The sequence below is a fragment of the Ostreococcus lucimarinus genome, chromosome 3, assembly GCF_000092065.1.
Source record: "Ostreococcus lucimarinus CCE9901 chromosome 3, complete sequence".
NCBI lineage: Eukaryota > Viridiplantae > Chlorophyta > Mamiellophyceae > Mamiellales > Bathycoccaceae > Ostreococcus > Ostreococcus sp. 'lucimarinus'.
In genome coordinates this window covers 1-15123 of record NC_009357.1, presented here as the reverse complement: position 1 = coordinate 15123, position 15123 = coordinate 1, and the positions used below count along the sequence as shown (strand labels likewise).

Sequence of the window (15123 nt, the reverse complement as noted above, 5' to 3'; positions counted from 1 at the left end):
AAGCGCGCGCGTCGGTCGATCGAGGCGCGTCGGCGAGTGACGCGCGGCGTCGTCGGCGTTGACTTCTTCGACGTCGCGTCGTCGCGTCACTCCGCGTCGCGCGCGAGGCGACGACGCGCGCCTCGCGCGCGATGAGCGCCGATCTCGCCGCGCTTCGCGCGTACGTCACCGCGGAAACGCACGCACAGCGACCGGCGGCGACGACGATTCGCTTGCGCGTGTCGCACAGCAATCTCAAGACGAGTTTTCTCGAGATACGCTTCGACGCGCACCAGACGATCGATGAGGTGAAGCGAAAACTGATGACGCACTGCGGGAGTAACGCGTCGGCGATGACGCTCGTGCTGCGCGACGTCGATGGGTCGGTGGTGGCGGTGATGGGCGATGAGACGAGAAAGTTGGGCTATTACGGCGCGAGCGACGGGATGGAGTTGCACGTCGTCGACAACGATCCACAGTCGTTGTCCGCGAACGGTTGGCTCGAGGACGTGAGCAAAGTTAAAAAGTATGAGATGTCGGACGAGGATTACGAAAAGCGCGAGTCGACGTATCGAAAATGGAAACGCGAACAAGTGGCGAGAGATCCGTCGTGGACGATTGAAAAACACATGGCGGAGCAACGCGGACAGACGTACGTGCCACCGGAACAGGTGAACGACGACACCGGGACAGAAGACGCGGCGAAGATTGAGGTCGGGTCGAGGTGTGAGGTGAATCCGGGCGCCAAGCGAGGGGTGGTGAAATTCGTCGGTCGATGCGAGGCGCTGCCGCCGGGATTTTGGATTGGCGTGCAGTTCGACGAACCGGTGGGGATGAACAACGGCACCGTGAAAGGGGTGAAGCTCTTCGAATGCAACGATGGGTACGGATCGCTGCAGCGCCCGAAGAACGTGTCGTGCGGAGACTTCCCGCCTTTGGATGACGTTGACTTTAGCGAGGATGAAATTTGAATACAGTTTCTGTTAATGGTCGGCGCGCACGCTTAGTCGTTAAATCGTCACACGGGGTTGCGCGGCGACGATGGGCCGTCGAAGCGACGACGCGCGGCGGACGCGGGTTAGAAGGCGTCGAGCGCCGGCGTCGTCCTTCGTGCGCGCGCACCGTCTCGTCGCCGTTCTCGCGCTCGTCGCCGCGCTCGGATTCGTCGCGGTGCCGTCGTCGTGCGAAACCTCTGACGCGCGCGATGGCGAAGGGATCTCATCTCTGTCCGCGTGGCTCGCGAAGTTCAAGTTTGATCTCCCCAAGCAAACGTTTCGCGTGCCCTACGCCGGGATCGACGTGGAATTGGACGCAATGACGTGCGTCAATTTGACCGTGGGCGCTCTAGCAAGCGAGACGACAGCAACCGCAACCGTCGACGTGGGCGGTGGCGACGGTGAAGGAGAACTGCGCGCAACATTGTCGGATGTGAAATTCAATTGTGCGCTGCAGTGGAAGGTGACAGATAGACTGGGAAATCACGCGGTCGGCGACGCGGCCGCGACGGTGTCGCAGTCGAGCGCGCGATTCTCGTTTGCGCTGGACGTGGACAAAGAACGAGCGCCGCCGCTACCGCGCGAGGTTAAGTTGAGCGATTGTCAAGCGCAGTTACTGGTGACCGATCTTTTGTTTACAGGAGGTCGGTTCGCGACGGTATTGAAAACAGCTTCGCTTGCGATTAGAACGGAATTAGGAAGGACGCTCAGCGCTCTCACGTGCGCGTCGGCGACTAACGGTTTAGAGAAATTTAGCGGAACGGCGAAAGGGCAGCGCTGGGAGGATGGTCAACTCGCGCGAGACGAACGAGCTATTGCGTCTCTGCTCAAGCCTGCGGCATCAACGCCATTTCCGACTTATAACGCGACGGATGGTATTGTGAACTTGAGTGCGAGCCCACTCGTGCGATGGGTTGAGTACATGACCGAGTCGTATATCGGCGCGCAAGGTGTGAGATCTGTGAGCGCATTTGCGCGTTGGATCGAAGCGCAGAATGAGGAAAACAACGAGTACAACGCACGCGTCGTTCAAGTACCTCAGGTTTGGTTATTTGATTCGGAGACGCACTTGCCCAAGGTGAGCGTATCACTCACAAAGGATATTTTGCGAGAAGTCGCGACGACGATTGAAGGCGCGGCGTTCATCGTATATGACATCAAAGTTTTAGGTTTAGAAACAGCAAAGACGCTTCGAGGTCCGTCTGTGGTGACATCGCCGACGGTTCCGAACGCGAGCAGTATCGACACGCGGCTTAGTTTTACGATTGGCTGGAATCGCATATTGTTCAACGTTTCCGGCGTGTTGGATATTTTACCGACGAATATTCAACTCGATCCATGGATCGAGCCTTTGATCGTGAGCTTTGAACTTCGAGATCCAGAGTTTGTCGTCGAAGTCGGACTTGCAGTGGATGGAAATGAGTTGAAGGAGTTGAAAGGGACGAGGCAGGCGAATTTGGCGTGCGTTTCGCAAACCATTCGGGACGCGCGCGTGCTCTCGCTCGACTGGACAGGGCGTGCGGGCTCCATCATCGTTAATCCTTGGCGCCGCGATCGCCCCGTGGATGAAAGCGATGACTCGCTTGAAGCAAGTCTGGATGCGTTGATTACGCAAACGTCACTGCTTATCACGGAACAGCTCGATGAGGCGGTTCGTCTCGCCGTGTCCCACCAGTTGGGCTCAACCGCACGAAACGCGCTCGACGAGGAATTACGTCGTAGGATCGACCGCGTTCGATCGGCGACTTGTCCACGCATGACGCGAGTGTCCCTACGTGTAGCTCGCTTCAAGCGAGCGTTTTCGATTGCGCTACTCTACACTTCGGCGATCTGTGCTGGAATGTTCGTGACTGTATTATTCGGTCATTTCGCTCTCGTCGTCGCGCTTGGACGATTCGGTCGTTGGTGTTTTCGAGCCGTAATGAAGCAATTGGCGGCAATGTCGGCGCATGCTGATGACGAGTGGGAAGTAGAGGGTGACGAAAGCGATGATGAGGATGGCGGCATCGCTTACTCGACGCCTCAACAAACTTCGGCGCGACGAAACTATTCTAGAGCGTCGTTCCACTCGGGACGTCGCGTTGAAGCCGCGGCGGATGACACTAGCATGATCACCGAAAGTCTTCTCGGTGAAGCGGAAATAGACGAGGAAGGTAACATAGACGTAGATGAGAAATCTCTCATGCACCGACAGGCGGCTTTATGCGATTCCATAGTAGTGCCGAAGAGTGCAAAGTTTGGTATGCCGATTCTGTATGCGATGACGTGCCTGTTGTTCTTGGCGTCGAACACGAGTGTGGGCGCTACGGTGACTGTTCGAGCCATTAAACATGATTTGGGCTCCTTAGATTCTGGTGCAGACATCTACCTACCGGAGGTTTTCACATTCTCTCTCGGAGACACCGTGTTGAACATGTGGCGCGCGGGAGTGTACACGCTTGCGCTGCTCATTCTCTTGTTCTCCGGTGTGTGGCCGTACGCCAAACTCGTTGCAATGTGGATTTCTTGGTCGACACCAGGGCTTGATCTGCGTGCACGAGGACAATTCTTAAAGAACCTGGACGCGTTTGGTAAATGGTCGCTGCTCGACTCGTTCGTGCTGATGCTCTTTATGGTTTTGTTCCACTTTGAAGTGAGAACGCCCGAGGACGTCAGCGGCTACGGCGCGTTGACGGTTTCGGTGCATCCACAGAGAGGTTTCTTCGTCTTTCTCCTCGCCACAGTTCTTTCCATGATTCTTGGACATATCACAACGGGTTATCATCATCTCCACGAGCACCGCTACATATTTGGCGAAGCCGGGGCGCCGGACGAAGACGAAGATAATGAAGAGAGTGCGGAAATCATGTGGATGCGCATGCGCTACAGCGAGACAAAAAAATGGATCCTCGGCGTGGCGACCACGGTGCTTTTGATAGGAACGATGGTGGCATTGGTGATTGGATTCAAAGCAATCGCCATCAGGTTCACAATGCTTGGCGTTGCCGGTGCCGCGCTCGGTCCAGATTCGTCGACACACACCATGTCGTTACGATCGGTCGCCGCGGAGGTGCGAAACGCATCGCCCGACTTGCACGCATCGCTTTCGAGACTGATCGAGTGGACGATGTTGATCTTCGCATTTACCATGCCATTGGTGCGTATAACAACAATGGTCATTTTATGGACTTTACCACTTACGTCGAAACAACGTCACGCATTCCTGGTTTGCAAAGAAGTTGTCGACGCGTGGAGCGCCTTGGACGTGATGCTCTTTTCATTCGTGGCGGCGATTTCACAAATAAGACAGTTTCTCGCCTTCATGCTCGGCGGGAACTGCGATGCCTTGAATCGCACGTTGCAACAGTTCGTCTCTGGTCCACTGTCACACGCCCATGACCTTTGCTTCGACGTGGACTCGTCGTTGGGCGACGGATGTTGGCTCCTCGCCGTGTGCGTGGTCGGCTCCTCGGCGTGCTCTAGAATTCTCGACTATGCCGCGGCGATCGTGCGCGAAGAAGACGAAAATGCTTATCGTGTCGCGTCATCATTAGGCGCAGATGACGTCGATAACAATGATAGTTCACACTTCGAAACGCCTTTGTAATTTAGAAACGCGCAAAAGCTTAAGGTAAATTGGCATGTACTTGTTTCAACGTGAGTACTACGCGATGGGAGAGCGAAGGCGGTAGAGCGGGCGCGTGCTGGGAAAAAAAGGCCCGGAAAATAACTTATTGGTTGGCGAAGTCGACACCCTTTTGGATGCTACCCGTGAGCTCAACCTTGAGCTTGGCCAACCAATCGGCTTCGTACTCGGTAATGTCGCCGATGGGCATGACTTCGTCAGCGCCAGACGGGCCGAGACGGACCTTAGTCGCGAAGTACGGAAGTTCCGTGATGTTGGAAGCGACGTAAGAACATTCGTACACGTCCGGTTCACCACTCAAACCGCGCAAGCAAGCTTCAGCCATGCGCGCAGCGGCATAAGCCATGGAGAGCGTCGCGGAGCCGGCGCCAGCCTTGGCTTCGACGACTTCGGTGCCGGCGTTTTGAATGCGCACGGTGAGCTTATCAGCCTCTTCGGCGGTGAAGTCGCACTTCGGGTACGTTTGGCTCAAAAGCGGCAAAATCGTAATGCCAGCGTGGCCACCGATGACGGGAACGTCGACGTCGTTAATGTCCAACCCCTTGGCTTCTGCGACGAACGTGTTCGAGCGAACGATGTCGAGCGTCGTGACGCCGAAAATCTTCTTCGGATCGTAGCATCCAGCCTTCTTGAACACCTCGCTCGCGATCGGGACCGTGGAGTTCACCGGGTTGGAGATGATGTTGATCAACGCGTTCGGGCACGCTTCGGTGCACGCGACGCACAAGTCGCGAACGATGCCGGCGTTAATCGCGAACAAATCGTCTCGCGTCATGCCCGGCTTACGCGGAACGCCCGCGGGAATAACCACCAAATCGGCACCCTTGAGCGCATCCTTCAACTGATCCGCTCCCATGAATCCACGGACTTGGCACGTCGTGTTCGTGTGCGACAAATCCGCCGCCACGCCCGGCGTATTGGCCAAGTCGTACAGTCGCAAGTCGCTAATCAGCGGATTCATCTTCAACAAGAGTGACAGCGATTGACCGATCCCACCCGCGGCGCCGAGAACGGCGACGGAGTATTGACTCTTCGTCACCGTCATCGCGCTCGATCGTCGCGCGTACGTCGCGCGTCCAGCGCCCGCACCTCGGCGAGTCTTCTTCGCCGCAAGATCGCCGCCTCGAATCGCCGTGCGGCTGGAGAGTTGCGTCGCGCGCATCGTTTGAGACGTTATCGCGAGTGTGGCCGTGTCGTGGGGTGCGCGAGAGCGTTCACGAATCAGATCGCTCGCGGACGATGGATCGACGCGCGCGGGTGTGCGGTGACGCGTTCACCGATCGCTCGCATCGCCCATCGCCCATCGCCCATCGCCAACCCATCATCGCCCGCGCGCGCGCCGCGGCGCTTTTTTGGCTTTGTTCGCGCCGAACCGACGCGGCTTGAACCGAACGCGCATCCAAACTGCGTATACGAACACGCGTAACGCCCATCGCTGGATTGTTTTTTTTCAAAATCACGCGCCATCGAAAACACCCGATCCTCGCCCCGCGCGCGCGTCGCGTCGCGCGCGCCGCAGTGCGCTTCGCGACGACCTCGTCGTCGCGCGTCGCCGACTCGTCCACCGAACGCTCGGTCGACGTCCACGCTTTCGTTCGCCTCGACGCTTCGCGACGTCAACGATGAGCGGTGCCGCGCGCGCGCTCGCCACCGCCCCGCGCGCGCACCGCGCTGGGGGTACGGCTTTATCCACGAAGCGCGCGCATCGCGCGCGAGCTCGAGCCGCGGGCGATGCGCGGCGTCGAGCCGCGGGCGAGCGATGTGTGATGCCGAACGCCATCGGTGACGTCGGTCGCGCGGTCGCGGGCGCCGCGGGCGTCGCGCGAGCGACGGCGACGGCGACTAGGTTCGGGGGGGGCGCGTCGCGAGAAAAGCGAAGGGGGTCCGTCGTCCCGCGCGCGGCCGGGGGGGCGATCGCGCCCATGGCGACGTTCAAGAAGTTTTCGGAGGTCTTCGCCAACTTGTTTCCGATTTGGACCATCCTTGCCGCGGTCGTTGGGGTCACGAAACCGGCCACGTTTGCGTTCATGACGAACAACGCGTACACGGCGTGCTTGGCGTTGCTCATGTTTTCCATGGGCATCACGCTCACCCTTGATGACTTCAAGCGCGTTTTCTTAAAACCGCGGGTGATTGGGCTCGGATTTTTCGCGTGCTACGTCCTCATGCCGGCGTTGGCGTTCGTCATCGGCAACGCGCTTGGTTTGAGCGGCCCGCTCCTCGCCGGTCTGATCCTAGTGGGTTCAATCAACGGCGGTCAGGCGAGCAACCTGTGCGCTTACATCGCCCGGGGTGATGTCGCGCTCTCTGTACTCATGACTACCGCCACCACCGTCGGCTGCATCTTCATGACTCCGCTCATTTGCAAACTCGCTTTGGGCGCCGTCGTCGACGTGGACGCCATGGGCATGGCGATTTCCACCATCCAAGTTGTTCTTGTGCCCGTCGTTCTCGGTTTGACTTTGAACAAGTACGTGCCGAAGTTCTGTCGAAGCGTTGAACCTTTCTCCCCTGTCGTCGGTGTTACTGCCACCATCATCCTCGTCGGCGGAGCAGTTGCGAACTGCGCCGCCGGCATTTTGGGCGCTGGTATGACGTTGCAACTCGCCGCTTTCATGCTCCATCTCATCGGCGGCCTCGCCGGTTATGGGATCATGCGTGTGTTCAAGTACAGTGAAACGACTTGTAGAACGGTCGCTATCGAAACCGCGATGAAGTCGAGCGCCTTTGGCTTTTTGCTTGCGTCTCTCCACTTCCCGGAGTACCTCGTGCGCGTGCCCTCGGCGGTTTCCGTCGTTTGGATGGCGGTGTTAGGGAGCACCATGGCGGTGATCTGGCGATTCATTCCGGTTCCGGATGAAAACTAAGACGGATATCTTGCTTTTAGACGATGGTCGACGAAGCTTGGTAATATTCGCAAATCCGTCGTCGCGGGCGCAAGCGTAGAGATGTAAATCTTCGTACAGTATCATTTACAAGACGAATCATCCCGTCCCATATTATTAATCGTATCGAAACGCGACGGAACGCGTACGCGCTCGCGCGGGCGCCGAGACTCGCGCGGGCGCCGAGACTCGCGCGGGCGCCGAAACGGCGGAACGGGAATCCAGTCTCATCGCGCGCGCGCGCGCCAGGGTTTAGCGAGGCGGCGGCCCGCGCCCGCGGCGGTGCTTGGGCGGGGGCTTGAGCGCCTTGAGCACGGTGACGACGCCATTCAAACAACCCCTCTTGTACGCGTACCCCCACATCGCGGCGCAGAGCGCGATTGACCACAGCGGAGCGTCGCACACTCGCGGCGCCACGTACGAAGCCGCGGCGAGTCCGAAGACGCCGACGACGACTGTTTTTATCAAACGCAACGCTCGCACGGCGAGCGCACCGAGCGCGCCGAGCGCTATGAGTGCAAACACCGTCACGTGCACGCGATAGACGTTCACAAACACCGTGGGGATGAAATTCAAAACCTTTGGCACGCGAAACCACGTTCCAAACGCGCCGAGGAAATGCCGTCCATCGCGCGTCGTGCGCGCGATGGACGCGATGATGACGTCATGCACGCCGTACGTCGGTTTCCTCAGGCGTAACGCGTGTGACAAGCCGTAATTGCTGCACACCCGTCCCTGCGTGCGCATCACGAGCGCGTCGAGCGCCGAACGCTCGACGAATTTACCCTCGACGCAGGCGCCGTGAAACGTCTCCGCGCTCGGATTCGTACACGCGCATACGCACAGCGCGATGACGACGACGCGCGCGCGCGCGTCTCGTAAACGATCCACGACGTCATCGATCGCGCGCCGCGCCCGTCTCACGGCATCGTTCGCCATCGCTCGCGCGTCAGGCGCGGTCGACATGGTGAACGCCAACCGTCGTCGGCGCGCGGCGAAAAGTGCGGTGACGTCGCGATCGCGTCGGGATTGCGTCGCGCGATTCGCGCGATGACGAGAACGCGCGACGACGACGACGCTCACGATGACGACGACCGGCGCGGTGCTCGCGCGCTCGTCGACGACAGCGGCGCGCCGAACGTGTTCGAGAACGACGACTACGTCGAGCCGACGCCCGAAAGCGACGAAGCGTTGACGTTCACCGTGCGCGGCGGACGCGCGTCGACGACGGCGATGTCGTTGAGGGCAACGTCGATGACGTCCACCGCGGTGGACAAAGACGCACCGTACAACACGCACATCGCGAGCAATCACGACGGGACGTCCTGCGCCGTCGCGACGACTTCGGGGCGCGTGCGCGTGTACGCGAGAGAGCGCGCGACGGGTGCGTTCGCTCACGGCGAACGCGAAATCAGGCTGAACGCGAGCGTGAATGAGTGCGAGTTCGGATCGGCGGCGGATCCATTCTCAATCGTGTGCGCGTGCGGCGATGGCACGACGCGCGTGTACGACGCGCGGTCGCAGGACGACAGACCGACGGCGAGCTTTAGGGCGCCGTTTAACGAGCGAGACGTCGCGAGCGCATCGCTCGGTGGTAGTGCGTCAGACTTCCTCGTCGCCACCGCGGTGGGTCCGCACGTGGCGTTTTACGATCGTCGTCAGCAAGGTAACGCGTCGTTGTTCCAAGACGCGCACTCAGAGGCGGTGACGCGAGTAAGATTTCACCCCGAGAGACGAAGTGAATTGTATACATCCAGCGTCGACGGTTTGGTGTGCGCGTTCGACTGCGCACATACGCCTTTGAACGATGAAGAGTCTTTGATCAGCGTCATGTCCGCCGAAGCGGCGGTGAATAATATCGGCTTTTGCCGCTCCGGCTCCAGCGGCGACGCGCGCGACGCGCTCTGGTGCGTCACGGGCGTGGAAGACGCGCACATATTTGTCGCATCGAGCGACAGGCGACGGGTGGGAGTGCACTTGGTTCACTTAAAGAACGCGCGAGAGTTGGTGCGAACCGCGGCAACGTCGTCTCCAGAAGTCTCGGCGTCGGCGCCCGAGTTTGCCGCGCAAGTCGATTACGTATTGGGTATTCACGACGGCGTCGCGCCCGGCGAACTGTTCCTCTCCGCTGGTACGCAAAGCGGTGTGGTTGGCATTTTCCCGCTCGTACAAGGGTCGCCGTCGATGCGCGGAACGAGTGCGTACGTCGGTCTCGGCGCTCCCGCAGCCGTCCTCAGGCGCGGTCACCGCGACATCGTTCGCTCGATAGTTTGGGATGCGAACGCGACGGCGAGCGAATCCGCTCGAGTGCCCGCCACGGTCGGCGAGGACGCGTTGGTCTGCGCGTGGACACCAGACGTGGGGAATGAAGAGCGTCCTCCCGTTGACCGTGCGCGTCCGCCCGGTCGTCGACACTCGCCATATTAGCATGTAAAACGTACCCAGCCAGGTGTACACGAAAAACGGCTCTCGGGCCAGCTGTCAAGTTGACAAAAAACCCGCGTGTTGACAGTGTCAACACGCGGGTTTTTTCTCTTCTTCGCCGACGCGCGACGACGCCGCACACGGAGGTGCGAGCGGCATCGTCTCGCCGACGTCAACGCGGCGTGGGCGTGCGTGTTTGACGCGCACGACTCCGTCGTTTCGTCTTCAATCGCGCGCGTCGTCGTCGTCGCGCGAGCGCGACGCGTGCGCAGCCCTCGAACGGATATCGTCTCGGTATTCGCGAACGAGCGAGCGACACGTGCGTCGATCGGCGCTGGTGAACGCGTGCGAGCTCGCGGTACGACATGGATGGATTCGAGGACGATGTTCGCGCCGGGCTACCGCCGAAACAACCGAGCGACGCCGCGAAAGACGCGAAGGCCCATCGCTCGTGGATCAGTCGCGTGGGGACGTGGGGGTCGGACTTGGTGAACGCCGTCGGCGATGGATTAAATTATTTGGCCGGATACGATGAGCTCGAGGTCACCGAGGGTGGTGAGGAAGCGCACGCGGGCGAACACACCGAAGTCGACGCGGTGGATGACAGAAAGGCTATGTGGGGTCAACTGAAGGATATGCTAGGGAGCGACATCATGTCAATGTTTAGCCTTCCCACATTCTTGATGGAGCCCGTTTCGACGTTACAAAAAATGGCGGAAATCATGCAGTACCAGCGGCTGCTCGAGGAGGCGAACGAGGAGGAAGACGCAGACGTGCGGCTGGCCAAGGTGACGGCGTTCGCCGTGGCGGTTTACAGCACGATGGAGAGAGCGAAAAAACCATTCAATCCCATCTTGGGCGAGACATTCGAGCTTAAGATGAACGACGGTAGCACTTATTTGGCAGAACAAGTGAGCCACCACCCGCCAATCGGCGCTGGGCACGTCAAGACGAAGAGTTTCACGTACGATATCACGAGCGCAGTGACCACAAAATTCATGGGTAATTGGGTGGATGTTTTCCCGGTCGGTCGCACCCGCATTACGCTTCACAAGACTGGTGAGACCTTTAACATCGTTCCGCCGTCTTCTCGAGTGAATAACCTCATCATCGGCCGTATCTGGATTGATACGTTCGGTGAGATGAAGGTCATAAATCTCACATCTGGCGCCGTCGCCGAGCTTGACTTCAAGGCGTGCGGTATAATGAGCTTTGCTCGATACGTGTGCTCTGGCGTGATCAAACGTCCGGATGGCACGACCGCATTGAACGTTTTCGGGCACTGGAACCGGGATTTAAGTTACACGCGCGCGGGTGAGGATGAGGATGAGAAAGTGCAGCTCTGGCAAGTGGACGAATGGCCAGTGCCGGCGAACAAGTACGGATTCCCGACGTACACAATCAAGATGAACGAAATGGCGAGTGCACCCGATTATGGGTTGTTAGCATCAGATTCTCGTTTGCGCCCGGATCGCGTGGCGTTGGATGAAGGTGATTCCTCGGCGACTTCCTTGAAGACGCAACTCGAGGAGAAGCAACGCGCCGAGCGACGAACGCGCAAGGAGAAGGGCGAAGTGTGGACCCCGCGGTGGTTCAAGAAGGCTGAGCATGCCGACTTACACGAGCTCGAAAAGGACGTCGGCACAGACGTTTGGGAATTCAACGACGACTACGATTCAAAGAAGCCGGAGGGCGTGCCGACAAAGTTCAGCCCTTGGCAGTATCCCGAGTTAAATTAGTCTCCACGTTTCATCACACAAACTCTACTCATTTCAACTTTATCGCGGTAGCTTCGGAAACTTCGAAACCGAAAAGTCATCTGCAGTCGTTCTCGGCATCGTCGAATGACGTTTGACCGAACTCATAAAGTTGCGCCTTAAGACACCGGACGCCGCCTTTGACACGTTCACCACGACGCGCCGCGTTTGATCTGAAGCCGCGTTCGTGACGTCCCGACCGAACGACGTCAGTTGTTTCGAACCTAGAATAGAAATTTCTGGTTCTCGAAGCTTGAGCACGAGCGGTTTGTGCTTGCTGAACCGCGCTCGCTTTGCCGCAGACATTGTCTTTTGAAATCCCCCGGCGCGCTTTAGCGCTCGACTCGACGTGGATTTTGCCACGGTGCTGCTCGCATTGAGCTCTGTTTTCGCTAACGCATCGCTGATTATCTTCACCGAGACTTCCTTTTGCTTGAGATCGTGAATCTTCCATCGAATCCGACGAGCGATCTCGTCAGCGCGGCGAGCTTTATCTTTGCCCGTTTTGCGCATCGCCAAAGCGTCCATCGGCGTTCCCGCTGGTTGCGCAGGAGGAAACCTTTGCGCGCGAGCAAATGCGCGTGCACGAGCGAGTGCGCGTTCCACGAATTGCACGACATCGCTCGATGTCACGTTTTTCGTGACGTGCGCGTCGACTGTACTCGGTATCGTCATTTGTGCCTCTTCGTGTTCTCGCTCTCGCGCGCTTCTCGCCTCCACGCGCGCACCAAACACGTGCCTCTCCATCACGAGCGCCATCTCTGCGTCTTCTAAGGTGTTCTGCCATCCGTCCATGAGGACGTTTATATCCATCGCCCGCAACCTCACGCTGAGGAAGCGAGCGACGTCTTCGCCCGTCGCCTCGACGCCTGTCGCCTCGACGCTTTCGCGGCGCCGCGGTTTGACACCGCGCGCGCGTCGTTGCATTCGCACATCCCGTCCTAACGCGTGTTCTGGTCTCTCGCGCGTCGTCATCGCGAGCGTCGACCGGCGCGACGCCCGCCGCGGCGCGCACACCGCGCTCGCGCGCGTCGCCGCGGCACCGCGCACGACTCGCGTAAAGTGCTCGCGCGGTGACAAATCGAACAGCGTCGACGTCGACGCTTCGGCGTGCGTCTCCGCGCGCGCGTTCGACGACATCGAGTCCTCGCTTCGATGCCTCGCTCGTCCTCGCCGTCGTCGTCCGTCTTCGCCTCGGTCGGCGACGCGCCGTCGCGCAATGCGGACGCGCGAGCGTTCCCCTCGGTCCGTGCGTCACGTCGCGTCGCGGCGCGCGGTGACGCCATGACGCCCGCACGAGGACGACGGCGAGGCGTCGACGCGAGCGCCTTTTCGACCGTCGACGCGAAACCGTTGCCGCGAATCCTTCGCGATTGGGCGCGACATCACGTCGAGCTCTTCGTGCGCGACGGCGACAGCGACGCGCACAGCATCGTCAGCGATTACGACGGGAACGCGCTCAGCGTCGACGCGCGCCGAGCTGTGCACGAAGAAGCGCGAAGGCGAGGCGTCCGCGCGAGAAGCGAAGAGCACTCTCGCGACGGTGGAGCGAAAATCGTGACGCTGCGGCGCGGCGACGATGCGACGGATGCGACGAGTCGCGGCGAGGAAGAGGGCGTCGACGACGCCGACGACGCCGACGACGAAGCGTTCGCGAGGTGGACGGAGGCGTGCGGGTACGAGGACATGAGGGACGAGCCTTTCGATTTATACGCCGAGCTGAAAATTTCAAAAGAGAACGCAAATCCGGCCGGCCGCGCGCGGGCGGCGTACCATCGCGAGGCGATGAAGTGGCATCCCGATCGCTTGTTAACGAACGGCGGGTCCGCGGGTTTCTGCGACGCTTGCCAAAGCGTGCTTAGGTTTAATCGCTGGCATCGCGCTCACGAGCGAGGCGAGCGAGGACGAGACTTTTGCGCGCACTGCGTCGCGACGTCGAAGCGATCGATCGCCGGTCGCGAATGGGATAGAAAACACAACACCGCTCCGCTCGTCGTCGACGGCGAGAGCGTGGTCGTCACGTGCTTGGACGATTTAGCGTCAGAGCGTGCGACGTACGAGTCTCGCATAGAGAGTGGGCGCACGAAAGCAGCGACGGCGTGTCGAAAGCTGCAGCGTTTGGGCATCGCGTTCTCGGTGTTAAAGGACCGAGAACGCTTCGAGGTATATCGCGATCACGGGTATACCGGGCTCGTGAAATCGGAGCGGCACGCAGAGGTCGACGTGTTTGACTTGGATGGGTTCTCTGTGTACGATTCATTTTTCGCGGGCGAGAACGAAGATGATAGGCAATATTTGTTGCTTTGTCCAGACGCCGAGAGCGACGACGACGCTGAGGACGCAAACGTCGACGCGGCAGCCGACGACGACGACGCCGAAGATGAAGTCCAGGCATTGCTCGCGGAAAATAAGGAAGCCGTTGAATCTGCTCCGAAGAGGCGTCGAAATGACGACGACGTTGATTTTCCGTTGGCGCCCATAGCCGTGCGCGTCGCGGGCGTCGCAGACGCACACACGAACGATAGCACCGCAGCAGATCCGTGGGCCGAACTTGCGAAGCGCATAGGTGAATAATATAAGCGCGCAAAGTGATAGGAACATCCGTCCGGTACCGCGTCGCGCGCTTTCACACAGATTTCCTCACGAAACGCGGAGTAGTATACTTTTAGTGATTTGATACTTAAAATGCGTATATATCGACGGTTCATGACTCGTCATGCGTGCAGGGACTCTCCCAACCCGTCATACATAAATTTTTCCCAAGGACAGTCGGTCGAAGAAGGGGGACCATTCCTCTTTTATTGTGGTACAAAATTTGCCTCGCGGAGGGTATCGGGGGAGTCGTGGTCAAATCCACGAGCTCACCAGCATGAAAACCCAAGGAGCTTGCGGCCGTTCGGGGTTCCGAACGCCTGGACTGCTCTGTCGATGGCGGCGTCCAACTCGGGGGTCAAGTGCACGTTAAGAGACGAGCATCTGGTGCAAGAGGCTTGTTTGTTCCAATTCGTTGAATCCGCGAGTGTAATCTGAAGCGTACTTCCGCCCGTGTACGAGAGCACGTCGCTCGCCGTCGTCTTCACGATGACGGACGTATCCTGGACGACATCAACGGATTGCACGCGTCTGTGATACAACGTGTCATCATTTGCCGAGCCGAAACTGATGGTGGCCAGATTCGCCGCGACATCGCCGGGCGCGAACGCCAGGGTCGCCACCGGTATAGAGATCTCGTTCGTGTTCACGCTTTTTTTAGGGTTTAGGGTTTAGGGTTTAGGGTTTAGGGTTTAGGGTTTAGGGTTTAGGGTTTAGGGTTTAGGGTTTAGGGTTTAGGGTTTAGGGTTTAGGGTTTAGGGTTTAGGGTTTAGGGTTTAGGGTTTAGGGTTTAGGGTTTAGGGTTTAGGGTTTAGGGTTTAGGGTTTAGGGTTTAGGGTTTAGGGTTTAGGGTTTAGGGTTTAGGG

The 15123-nt window shown here is 59.0% G+C and overlaps 8 protein-coding genes across 8 annotated transcripts; 6 read left to right on the top strand and 2 right to left on the bottom strand.

Moving 5' to 3' along the window:
* Nucleotides 1–131: 131 nt before the first annotated feature.
* OSTLU_49037 (predicted protein) lies at nucleotides 132–964 on the top strand (the record flags this gene model as incomplete). The annotated part of the gene is made up of 2 exons (XM_001416786.1): nucleotides 132–635; nucleotides 687–964. 2 exons carry the CDS (start codon nucleotides 132–134, stop codon nucleotides 948–950), a joined length of 768 nt encoding a protein of 255 aa, XP_001416823.1. The 3' UTR covers nucleotides 951–964.
* Nucleotides 965–1020: 56 nt separating this feature from the next.
* On the top strand, nucleotides 1021–4589 carry OSTLU_30331 (predicted protein; the record flags this gene model as incomplete). The annotated part of the gene is made up of 1 exon (XM_001416785.1): nucleotides 1021–4589. One exon carries the CDS (start codon nucleotides 1021–1023, stop codon nucleotides 4558–4560), a length of 3540 nt encoding a protein of 1179 aa, XP_001416822.1. The 3' UTR covers nucleotides 4561–4589.
* Nucleotides 4590–4684: 95 nt separating this feature from the next.
* OSTLU_12282 (predicted protein) lies at nucleotides 4685–5644 on the bottom strand (the record flags this gene model as incomplete). The annotated part of the gene is made up of 1 exon (XM_001416489.1): nucleotides 4685–5644. The coding sequence occupies one exon, from the start codon at nucleotides 5642–5644 to the stop codon at nucleotides 4685–4687; it is 960 nt and encodes a 319-aa protein (XP_001416526.1).
* Nucleotides 5645–6665: 1021 nt separating this feature from the next.
* Nucleotides 6666–7466, top strand: OSTLU_12281 (BASS family transporter: sodium ion/bile acid; the record flags this gene model as incomplete). Its single annotated transcript, XM_001416784.1, has 1 exon — nucleotides 6666–7466. One exon carries the CDS (start codon nucleotides 6666–6668, stop codon nucleotides 7464–7466), a length of 801 nt encoding a protein of 266 aa, XP_001416821.1.
* A 1272-nt stretch (nucleotides 7467–8738) lies between these two features.
* OSTLU_30328 (predicted protein) lies at nucleotides 8739–9911 on the top strand (the record flags this gene model as incomplete). Its single annotated transcript, XM_001416783.1, has 1 exon — nucleotides 8739–9911. One exon carries the CDS (start codon nucleotides 8739–8741, stop codon nucleotides 9909–9911), a length of 1173 nt encoding a protein of 390 aa, XP_001416820.1.
* Nucleotides 9912–10062: 151 nt separating this feature from the next.
* On the top strand, nucleotides 10063–11649 carry OSTLU_24151 (predicted protein). Its single transcript, XM_001416782.1, has one exon. It carries the CDS (start codon nucleotides 10274–10276, stop codon nucleotides 11645–11647), a length of 1374 nt encoding a protein of 457 aa, XP_001416819.1. The 5' UTR covers nucleotides 10063–10273; the 3' UTR covers nucleotides 11648–11649.
* A 37-nt stretch (nucleotides 11650–11686) lies between these two features.
* OSTLU_30326 (predicted protein) lies at nucleotides 11687–12193 on the bottom strand (the record flags this gene model as incomplete). Its single annotated transcript, XM_001416488.1, has 1 exon — nucleotides 11687–12193. The coding sequence occupies one exon, from the start codon at nucleotides 12191–12193 to the stop codon at nucleotides 11687–11689; it is 507 nt and encodes a 168-aa protein (XP_001416525.1).
* Nucleotides 12194–12949: 756 nt separating this feature from the next.
* On the top strand, nucleotides 12950–14239 carry OSTLU_92350 (predicted protein; the record flags this gene model as incomplete). The annotated part of the gene is made up of 1 exon (XM_001416781.1): nucleotides 12950–14239. The coding sequence occupies one exon, from the start codon at nucleotides 12950–12952 to the stop codon at nucleotides 14237–14239; it is 1290 nt and encodes a 429-aa protein (XP_001416818.1).
* Between the last annotated feature and the right edge of the window lie 884 nt (nucleotides 14240–15123).

Coding starts and splice junctions, on each gene's coding strand:
- OSTLU_24151 (XM_001416782.1), top strand. CDS start 10,274: ATGGATGGATTCGAGGACGATGTTCGCGCCGGGCTACCGCCGAAACAA.